Genomic DNA, 12,064 nt, shown 5'->3' with positions numbered 1-12,064 from the left:
TTACATAACACTTACATGTGCAATGTCATTACGCAACACTCACAGGTACTCCATCATTGCGTAACGCTCATGTATGCGCTGCCCTCAGCTACAAACAGGGTTCCCCCTGGCCCTAAACTTTAAACATGTCACACGAAATTATGTAACTCTCAATAAATTTAAGAAGTCACGCAAGATTACGGCATTCTCCACATAGGTAAATATTCCCTATGCCATTACGCAATAAATGTGTATACTATGGTATTGCGTAAACAAACTATTGTATAACACCTCCCCTTTTTTGCTTGAAAAATATATACAGCATCGAGTAACACTTCACGGAATGGGAAGTTCTTTTGTCTTTTATCAACAACTAAGACCCCGTGTAAAAGCAAAACAACCTATGTGAATGGATTATGATCAATTTGGATTGTGTCCCTACTTGGGAGGGCCCTGAAGGCTTTTCTCTACATACTTAGGTTTTTAAACAATCAATGAAAGAAATTAGGTAACGCCTGCGTTTGCATCTTACTTAGCGGGTCCTGAAGATTTTTCCTGGTCTTCGTGGGTTTTTAAACATTCAACATGACAACCAAAGAAATCTTGAAGAAAACATTTGCATAAGTAAACAAACAAGCCCCTATTACGCCGCAGTCACGTGTACTACACCATTACATAACAAGCGAGTGCACTATAGTCTTGCATAAGACCTAGATGGGCGTAATAAGGTCTTGAGGGATTAGTAGCTTCAATAGTACACCCCCTCTGGCTGTCTTTAAATAGATTGAGGCATCACTACTCTTGCAGCCCCTCCCCAGGGACTCTGGGAGGGGGTCAAGTCATCCTAAAACATAATTTTTAGATCTTTTGACCATGTTGAAGAAAATGGCTCTCTCAAAATTTTGATCCGACAATTTTTTGGCAAAAAACGGGGTGGGAGAGGCATAACTGCCCTTCAATATTTTTGGTCGCTTACAAAGGTCACTAGAAGTTTTGATTTCCGATCAAATGAGCCACCTCTCAATTTTCTAGAATCAATGGCTCGATACGATCAACCCTGGAGAAAAAAACAAATAAACACACATCCGTGATCTCGCTTCTGGCAAAAAAAACGAAAATTTGACATTTTTACATATAGGATACTTTAAACCTCTACAGTAGGGTTCTCTGATATTCTGAATCTCATGGATTTTCATTAAGTTTTCTTAATTTCTTTGGGATGCTTCCCCCTTTTTCTAAAAATTACGCAAATTTTCTGAGGTTCATAACTTTTAGATGGGTACCATTAGACTTCACGAATTTTATATATTTTGAACAAGCATCAAAATTAGATCCTTTCAATATAGCTGTTAATATCATGTCTCTGTTTCTTACAGTTTCGGTTACTATTGAGTCGCATTGCTCCTTGCTTACAGTTCGTCACCATGAACAGTTTAAAAAAAATTAACAGGTATTCGTGATCTTCCTATCCTCAAAGACATAGTGATTAAATCTTTCAAACATACTGAAGAAAATGACCATCTCAAAATTTTGATCCGACAATTTTGGGTAAGAAAGGGGAATGGAGGGCCCCTCCGTTCCCCTGTTTTACCCAAAAATTGTCAGATCGAAATTTCGGCCAAAAACGGGGTGGGAGGGGATAAAGCTGCCCTCCAATATTTGGTCGCTAGAAGTTTGGATTTCCGATCAAACGAGCCCTCTCTCGATCTTCTAGAATCACTGGTTCGATATGATCACCCCCGGGGGAAAACAACAAATAAACACGCATCCGTGATCTTGCTTGTGGAAAAAAAAACAACAAAAAATAAAATTCCGCATTTTTACATATAGGAGATTTAAACCTCTACATTTGGGTTCTTCGATAATCTCAGGGATTTTACTAATTTTATTTGATTTCTTTGGGATATTTTACCCCTTTTTCAAAAATTAGGCAGATTTTCTGAGGCTCATAATTTTTAATAGATAACATTAAAGTTCATGAATTTTATATACTCCTTTTCACTCAAGGATTTCTTCATTTTGGCAAACTCTTTGAAAAAAGCTCTACGTGTCAAAATTTTTAAACCCTATACAACTGAATTGAGATAAAGAGAGCGCAAATATGCAACTAGCTATTCTTGGAGCAACAGGACAAACTGGGCTTGAACTTGTTAAGCTAGCTCTACAATCAAACCACAATGTCATTGCTGTTGTGAGGGATCCTCAGAAAATGAAAATTCAAGATGATAATCTGAAGGTTTGTGGTATAGCCTAGTTCAAATTGGTAAAATTCTTAACATTCTACTTTTTGTAATCTTGGAAAGGGATTAGGCTAGGAAAATGAAATTTTAAGGGATGGATCTACCAACTAAAGTCTATGTCCCAAGAAGGTGATTTGAAGTACCTACCTCTACTTCTTCTCTCTCTAGTAGTCACTGACCTTTTATCCTTTATAAAACATTTGTGTTATAAAGTTGTAACCTTGCAAAATAGATCTTATACTGAAATGAATAGGCCCAATAAGAAAATTGTTTTCAGCTTCACAACTTTTCTCAATTAGCCTATAAGTATTTATAAGGTATCAAAGATCTACAAATACACTTCCTAGATTTAGAAGAAAAACATGTATAGACTCTGGATCAAAATACTACTCAAATAATAGTAATTGCATTTTCAAATATTAAGAGAGCCTTAATATTGTTTAGGCAAGTCAAAATTTTGGTGTAAGTACAGGCTTGTCCACTACATAAGGACACATGTTAAGCAAATAATTCCTAAATCATAATATAGGCTACTTAAAAATACTAGTTTCATATTTTGCAGAGAGAGAACCTTTATTTTCAATACTTTCCTTGTATTTCTAGTTTTTCTATCAAATTTTTAAATTGAATTGAAATTGAAATAGATGGTTTCTCCTCTCTTCCTGCAAGGACTCTGGAGGCTTCTTGTACTATAATCACCATACCACTTGATTTATATAAGATTTATCTGGTTAATGTCCTTTAAAACTTTGCATATCAACTTAAGTCCATCAGCACAATCACTGTTCAAGCCTGCTCCACTTAGTATGTCACTTTTCTGTCAAATTCTTTTTTCCCTAATAAATTGTCTAATATCCTTCCTCCTGTCTTCTGTTCCTTCACATTTGAATAAAAGATGTTCTACTGTTTCATCATTTCCACAAGATGCACATCTCAGATCTTCATTATAAAAATGGGCTCTATATGTCTGAATTCTTGTATAATTAAGTTCATTATAAATATTATTAATTTTTGTTTAATTAATTTATTTGTTGAGAATGCACAAGTGTCCTTGAATGTCCTTATTTTCAATTTCTTTATCACTTCTCCAATTTGATTAACCATCCTGGGCAGAACACTTGCAAATGGTTGCCCATCTTCTATGGATGCTTGTTTTGCTGCAGTGTCAGCCATTTCATTTCCACTAATGTTCCCATGTCCAGGTACCCAATCCAATGTGATGGTTACTTCTTTTTCCAGTAGTTTCTGTAATTTTTCATGGCAATAAATCACTTCAGGAGTTACTTTATTTTCTACACAAATATTCTTTATTGCCTCCAAACCACTCTTTGAATCCAAACAGATTCTACAATTTTCACCTGTAGATGCAGAATCTATTAAGTATCACACTGCTTTGGCTATTGCAACTACTTCTGCTCAAAACACTGTAGTTATGTCACTTAATTTGTTCCATTTAACTATATTTTTGGAGGGGATTACAAAAGCAGCCCTCAATTTATTGTCCACTTTGGATACATCCATGAAGATATCTACAGTGTCAAGATATTGCATCTCTTTTATCATCTTGAATCATTGATCACAATGTAGATTATCCCACTTTTCAAATTCAGTATTGCACTGGTATGGAATAGATTCCTACTGAGGGGTTATGTGGAACACCACATTTTCTCAGTACCTTTCTTTCCAAATATGTTTTGTATTACTTCTCTACAAGAACTTCTTGTTCTTGTAGATAATCATAAAAAAATCTTAGTAAATGTCCTCTAACATTTGCTGCAATCACTCCTTCTAGTATATGTCAATGAACCATACTATCAAAAGCACTACTCACATAAAGAAAACTGCTAAGCAGATTTTCTTATTTTCCAAACAATATACTGCATCATTTACAAACATTTGTAACACTTCTATAGTAGATCTGTTCTTTCTAAAACCACATTGAACATCTTTCAAAGTGTTTGTTTTTTCCACTTTCCATGTAAGCCTCTCCTTAACCATTCTTTCATAGACTCTTCCTAAGACAGGTAGAAGAGTAATCATCCTTAAGTTTTCAATTTTTGAATTATCTTTGCCTTGTTTAGGAATCATAGTCACTACCCCATCCTTCCATATTTTTGGAAATTTTCCATCTTCCCACTCCTTGATAATAATTTCTAACTATTTTTTTTATCCATTTGTCACTTAAATGTTTGATACACTGTGGGTAAATCATGTCTAAGCCTGGTGCTGTTAATGGTAACTTTCGAATCACTTTCTTTATCTCCTCTACTGTAAAATGTCTATTATAATCTATTTCATCTTCTATTTTAGAGAGTCTCATTACCTTAGCAAATGTAAGTTGTTCCTCATCATTAAAATTGTCTGGTCTTCCAGTCACTGACTCTACAAAATCTGATGCTTTATTTGCTTTCTCTTGTTCTTCCACTAACTCCTCTCCATTAACAATCAATGGTGGGCTACCATTATCTTCTTTCTTCCCTGAAATCAGTTTTTTCAGCGTTTTATAAACTCTACTTGCAGGTTGTCTAAAATGTAACTTCTCCAGACATTCTCGATACAAATTTTTCTTTGTTTCCAATGTTTGGTGCCTAAAGGCTGCATATCATCTTTGACACATAAGAAAGTTTTCAAAGTTTGGGAACTGCCTGTACCTTCTTCTTGCCTCTAATAACTGTTTCTTTGCAATTCTACATTCATTGTTCCACCAAACATTCAGTTTATGGTGACTAGGAATCTTTCACTTTTTGGAGCCAGTTCTAGTGCTATTTCTAGGAGTGAATTTTGAAATGTCTCTATTTTCCAGTAGACATCTTCATAACAGCTCACTTGTGACTGAATGTCTGTTTCTTCTAATTTATTCTTAAAAGCTTCCCAATTAATCTTCTTTAAATTAAGTTTACTAATTTCTTCATAATTTGTATATATGCTGTTATCTTGAGAAATCTCTACCAAAATGGGAAAATGATCACTATATAGGGTAGATTCCTTGTCATTGTTATTGATTTGGTGCTAATGAAGCTGACCCTATTGTCTAGTCTATGGTCACTGATCTTCCTGTTCTGCTATTGACTCTAGTTGGTAAATCCTTTGGGGTAAGCAGGCAGATATCTGAGGTTTTCAGTAAAAATTCAAAGATTGTTTTTCCATTTCTATTATCATTTCCACATCCACACCAAAGACCATTGTGTGCATTTAAATCTCCTATAATCGATAGTTTCTCCCCTCCAGGCACTGTATCTATATTTTTTTTCTAGACCACAATCACTTATAAGTAAGTTACTGTCTGGTATATAAATATTGAATATATTCAGCTTTACTTTATTTTTAAGATATAGTTTACATCCAACATCCTCCATTTGATAATCCTCCTGCATTGACAAATATATTGGGATATAATTGATTTCCTTATTAATTCTGATAATCACTCCACCTCTCTGTTTATTCCATCTATCTAATCCCACTATTTTATAATCTCTGAATGATGGATTTATATATGGTTTCAAATAAGTCTCTTGAATGCAAAACACGTCTATATTATTCTTAATGCAATAGTCTAGTACTAGATCCTTATTCACTTTAACCAATGATCTTGCATTCCAAGACATAATTGTTATGTTTGATTTAACAGTTATTTATTTATTTACTGATTCAAAATAAGGCTGCTATTCATTTTCATGATTCCCAAACTTTCAATAAAATTACAGAGTTTATCTGCTTTTTCTCTGATAGGCAGGTTCTCTATGCTTAAAATTTCTGGTGACAACACTAGACCAATCACAATCTTATTTATAGTGTTACTCACTATTCTTTGCTGCATCTGACTATTTTCATTATCCCTAAAAGACATGTTGATTTTTGCTTATTGTTTATATGCCTGTTTGTTAGTCACTTCAGCATATGACCTATAAACTATTTCAGATCTTCTAAAACTCATTTGATGTCTTTCTGCAACTTTTAGAATCTCAGTATTCCTTTGCCTGACAATACACTGCATTGAAGTTGATGGGTGGTTACCATTACCATTGATGCATTTGTATAATGCTGTTTTATTTTGTAGATTTTTGTTCTTCATTTGACACAGTCCAAATGCATGCTTTCCAGCACATTGTAGGCAAATTTCTTCTTTAGCTGGGCAATATTTCTTTACATGTCCATATCTTTGGTACTTATGACATTGTAGCAATCGTCTCTTATATTCATGCACAATCCGCCCCCCCCCCCAGCCAGACCACTGGAGGAAGGAAATTATTTTCAAATGTTATCAATATTGCTAGACTGTCTTCCATTTTTTCTAGTCTCTTTGTTAAATCTTTTCTGCCTTTTGGCCCTAGCTATTGTGATTGGGCTATCTAAACTATCTAAAATATGATCCTCTGAAACATTAAATGAAAAAAAAAACAGTTTTTTTTAACAGAAAATAAGGAGCGACAATAAAGCTTAAAACGAAAAGAAATTACTTTGTATGTGAAAGGGGCTGCTTCCTCATCAACGCCCCCCTCTTTACGTTAAAGTTTGACTCTTTCTCTTAACTCTACTTTTTAAAGCAGTCATGCTAAGTCTGTTTCATCTTCTGCAAATAAAACCCTCGGTATCATAAAAAGAACCATCTCCAGCCAACACCCTAGAGTTCTTATGAAGTTATATAAGGCGCTTGTACATCCACGCCTGAAGGTTGGAATGTCATTGGCAGCCCCTTTCTTAAAAAAAGATAAGAAGTTGCTTGAGGATGTCCAGCGTCGTGCCACTAAGATGGTTACCAACATGAATAAATTTCCATATGAAGAAAGACTACGTCGTTTGAAGCTGCCGACGCTGACATACCGACGGAAAAGGGGTGACATTATTTTAACCAAAAAAACCCTCTCTAAAAATACCCTTCCCGGTCTCTTTTCACAGCCCTTGCATTCTGGTACTAGAGGACATTCTTTGAAGCTCTCCATGCAGCATTCCACGAGTAGACATAGAAACCACTTCTTCAGCCAAAGAATTATCAATATGTGGAACCAGCTCTCTGAAGAAACAGTTTCTGCTACTTCAACTGACATGTTCAAATCCCACCTTGATAGGGAATAGCTCTGCCACGAGTTCCTTTACAATTGGGAAGCTGCAGAGTCCTCCACAAGAGTCTAATATAACAGCCACAATCTACACCAAACGAATTCTTTTTTCTCATGGAGCATCACAAGGATGGATAATCCTTATATCGCTCCAAGCTGTGATTTAAGGTAATGATACATTTATCCCAGTGGTGTAAATGATGTTGTTTGCAGATTAAGAAAATAAATAGCCTACTTGTTATAAAAGAAATAAAGCAGATCAAGTAATGAAAAACAATAGACAATTATGTTATTTAGAGCTATGTTTGGCACAATTAGGCAGATAAGATGCATTTTGAAATAGTAGGCTTTATGTTGCTCCATTAGGGGAGGGGTAAAATGATGCAATGCACTTTTGGAATAAGGCAAATATGTGCTTTTGATTGTTTGAAAGTAGTTTTCAGAATTTTTGGTAATAGTTTACTACTGTAAAGAATAAGAAATAAGGTATCCCCTTGAGGGCCCAAAATTGAATTTGGAAAGAATTCAAAAAGGCATAAAATGTAAGGTTTTTTATGGGTTTTAAAAGTTCAGGGTATGAAAAAAAAGTTTGAAAATTAATGTTAGGAAGACTAGGTTACTAAGACTAGGATTACATGAGGGCAAAATGTGATTCTAGGTAACAGGAAACCTGATAAAATGAATAGCTTCACTTGCTGGAACAGAAGTAAAGAAGATAGATACAGTGTAGTATATATAGGCAACTATTCAAGATCTAGAGTGTTTCTTTTACAGTTGAAAAAAGTTAGGAAGATAAGCCAACAAATTATCATTGAAATATTAGAAGAATCATAGAAAAGCCATGGTAATGGCAGTGGTCAAGTATGGTTTGGAAATTTAGGGGTTTTAGAAGCCTGAGGAAAATCTGTTAAATGTTTTCAAGATTTTTATTTATGGTCGTCCTGGGTACTCATTTACTGACTATATCAGACAAAAAGTTGCATGAAAAATAGTGCTTTTATTCTACTTTCTAGGGCTTTAATGAGAGAAAGACTATGCTGTCTACACCATTTCCTATGGATGAAAGATTATCTAAGATTGTGCTTTTTTGTAATTGATTGGGGTCAAATGAAACATAGGTTGTAATGGTTTCATTTTTTTTTAACTTTATTTGCATCTTTTGATAATTGCTGTATATATTTTATTTTTTTAAATTTATTTCATACTCTCAGTATGTTTGACCAATAATCCTTCATATAATGTGCAGGGTTGCCACCATGGCCTACAGGGCTACAATTGCCCAAATTGGCATGCTACACAACAATTTTTAGTGCTACAGTCAAAAAATTGAAAGTAATAGTGCTAAAATAGCACTTTTATGCTTAAAATGGCAACCTTGAGGCCATGCTATACATAATGAAATAGTGCTAAAATAGTACTACTGTGCTATAGGTGGCAACCCAGATTATGTGGCACATCATTTGTTATATATTTAATAGTTTTTTTCAGTGCTTTTGTTTTTTGAATAATTATAATTGTTTTTTTGTTTTTATCAAGAACAAAGGTATTGTTATTGTATTACAATTACTTGCATAACAAGCAAAATCTTCATGTGTTGTGATAATAATATGTAAATAACTAACTTATGTTTCAAATAGTGGAAGTTTAGCAATGTTTGCTAGTGAGAGCCAGTACCTAAATGAACTCTATTCTATTTAGAACATGGTATGGTGTTTACAAGAACACTTACTACTTAAAGACAGTTAGACCCTATTTCAGATATTTCCACATATATCAGTCCACAAAACCAAAGGTCAATTTTCTTGCAGTAGACCCAGTGGTGGAACTGCAATTATAAGCAGTGGGGCAATTATATCTCTTGTCAGTTATATGAATCGTGTGAGTTTTATGCTACAGTCAAGATTACTTGACCAATGACCACTACTCCTCCTACTCCACTAACTCCTCCTAGAAGAGAGTCATCTTTCCCAGTCAGTTTTTTTTTTGGAAGTGAAACAGTCGACATCAAAAAATATTTTACACATGTCCATTATGTTTGTATACACTGGACAGCTGGCTGTCATGTGAGAATTTTACTTTTGTTGGTGACTATAATTAAAAGTGTAGATTATGCAACCTATGTAAATTACACAGAGGATATACATTGCAAATTAAAGACTGAAATTCCAGTTTTGGAGAGATTTGCGACTCTCATACAAGGGGTTTCCTATGCTCCAATTGTCACTATAATAAGTGTAATCAATGGGAAGATACTTACCCTAAAGTTTTATGGCCCTATTTCAGATATTTCCACATAAATCAGTACACAGAATCAAAAGTGAATTTTCTTGCAGTGGATCCAGTGGTGAAACTGCAATTAGAAGCAGTGGAACAATTATATCCCTTGACCAATGAGTTTCTTCATTACTAATGTCTACCTTCTGACAAATTTGAATGATGAATTTCCGGGGAAGCTTTACAAGAAATCTTGTAGTTGCTTAGTCAACTGGTGTGAACAGATATTTGTGCGATGAACAGATTGTGGCAACAGATATTTGTTGACTTCTAGTGTGACCCTTCTATATCTAGCAAACATGGTGACATTATTACAGCCTTACCTGATGCAATTTCTCTATGTAACAAAGACCAGAAGTTCACATATATTTGTAACTATAGGGCTACTAGCAATATACATCACATGATGACTAATTTTTTGTTGTTTGATGATATTTATGTTGATTGAGGTCATACTTACAGCAACCACTTGAGTCTAGCCTTTATGTTATGTCCTTTTCCAGATGCTTATTAATCTTGATGCAAAATTGTACTTTAGGAGAACTGACACATAGTTGAATATGTACACTTGACTAGTGGTTTGATGTTGCTGATTCAAGTGCTTCCCAGTTATACTTCCATTCTTTTGTTGACCATTTGGTGTCAAGATGGTTCTTAAAGCTGTCTGTGGTTTGGGAAGCAACTGTATCTGGCAGTAAATTCCATTTCCATTGTCAAAGATCCAATTGCACTCAGCATTTACTGTGCAAGCATGCTTAACTTTTGTACAGGATTTGGAATGAAGCCAGAAAACCTAGGTCTGGAGTTGTATCTAAGTTATTTCATGATGCCAAAAAAGGCTATCTAAACCTTGTCTGAAAATTTAAAATATTATGAGGTTGAAAAACTATCAGACAAAGCATTTAAGAATCCCAGTGTGATGCGGTAATATTTTTCAAGAAATCCCAAGCCAACACTGAGGCCCAAGCTATAAACATTTGGGAGGATGAGTGGGTGAAATGTATAGTGCTGAAAAGATAGCAAAAATCTAATTCTTGTATGGAAAATGCATCCCAGTACATCTTCATGAGATGCATATTACTGAGTGGTTTACCCATTTTTCAGAGCAGTTAAAATCTTCTAAGCCTAAATTGGCTAAACAGTTTGATTGGAATATTAATTTTGTGTCTGGAATGACGCCTAAAAGTGTTTCTATAAAAGTGTCACCAGTGTCTATCAGATATGTTGTTTGGAAACTAAAGAAACAATTTTTGTCCAGAATAGATGGGCTATTGGTATAAAAAGAGTTCAGTAAATTGTTCAGTAAAGAGTTCAGCTTGGTATAAAAGAGTTCAGGTGTGAACTTGTATGTGTCCATCTTTCTTTGTTGTATCAGATGATTTTTATTGTTGGTCATTAACAAACTACATTATCCACAAAGTTAGCTTGTGGTGCCTTGCAAACAAATATGGTTGTTAATGTGTCAAAAAGTGACACTGTAATGTTTATAGTGAATCATTGCTCCCTGGTTGATTCTCCTTGCATATTGAATTTGTATTTTGATTGTGTCTTTATTCCACAAACTCAGGTAATTAAAATCTTGGGTGTGTTTTTGAAGAAAGGCGATTTTTTGATGTTAAGTTGCAAACTCTTATTGATTTTTAATAAAAACATTGGTTTTTTCAGCTGAAAGTGAGGAGCAACATTAAAAATTAAACAACAACAACTACTACTACTACTACTACTAACTTACGCAGCACCAAGCCACCTGAGGCCAACACAGCTACGAGGCCTCCCACCCAATCTATTCAAGGCCTCCCCTTTACACCCATACAGGAAGCTCCTATTTTCTTTAAATCTTTATTTATGACATCCTTCTACCCAAGACGAGGGCGACCTGCTTTCCGTTTAGCCCCAGACGGTTGACCAAAAAGGACAATTTTCGGCAATCTGTCATCCTTGATCGACAGAACGTGGCCTAACCATCTCAATCTTTCTTTCATATAACCCTAGAAAGCGGGATTGAATTGAACCACATTTTCCGTACAACCTGTTTGAAATACGGTCATTCAGCCAGGTACCCAGAACATTCCGTAGGCAATTTCTCTGGAAAACATCTAGTTAATTTTCATCTGCTTTTCGGAGTGCCCATGCTTCAGAGCCATATTTGACCACTGTCATCACCTTAGCTTCCAATATTCTAATCTTGGTTTGCCAACTTATCTTCCTATTCTTCCAAACTTTTTTTGACTGTGAAAAAACACCCTGAGCCTTGGATATACTGCTTTTAAGATCTTCACTGCTCCCACCGTCATCACTAATAATACTACCAAGGCGAGTGAAGCTGCCCACCTGATCAGTCTTTTCGTTACCCAAGGTCATCTTTTCACCTTCACTTATTCCTAGCCTTAGTGACTTAGTCTTCTTAACATTAATTTTCAAACCTATTCTAGCATCCTGAACTCGCGAAACCTCTAAAAATTCACTCATTTTGCTCACACTTTAATCTAATATGCTTAAATCATCAGCATAATT

The 12,064-nt window shown here is 35.0% G+C and overlaps 1 protein-coding gene across 1 annotated transcript in view; it reads left to right on the top strand.

Moving 5' to 3' along the window:
* Positions 1 to 1,988: 1,988 nt before the first annotated feature.
* Positions 1,989 to 12,064, top strand: part of LOC136039151 (flavin reductase (NADPH)-like) — a 39,931-nt gene continuing 29,855 nt past the window's right edge. The window contains exon 1 of the mRNA XM_065722639.1: positions 1,989 to 2,215. Within this exon, the coding sequence (XP_065578711.1) occupies positions 2,081 to 2,215 (135 nt within the window). The 5' untranslated portion in view covers positions 1,989 to 2,080. The remainder of the gene's footprint in view (positions 2,216 to 12,064) is intronic.

This window comes from Artemia franciscana, chromosome 19 (assembly GCF_032884065.1).
Source record: "Artemia franciscana chromosome 19, ASM3288406v1, whole genome shotgun sequence".
Classification (NCBI taxonomy): Eukaryota; Metazoa; Arthropoda; class Branchiopoda; order Anostraca; family Artemiidae; genus Artemia; species Artemia franciscana.
Note: the sequence above shows the minus strand (reverse complement) of the source record. Positions and strands in the feature narration are given on the sequence as shown.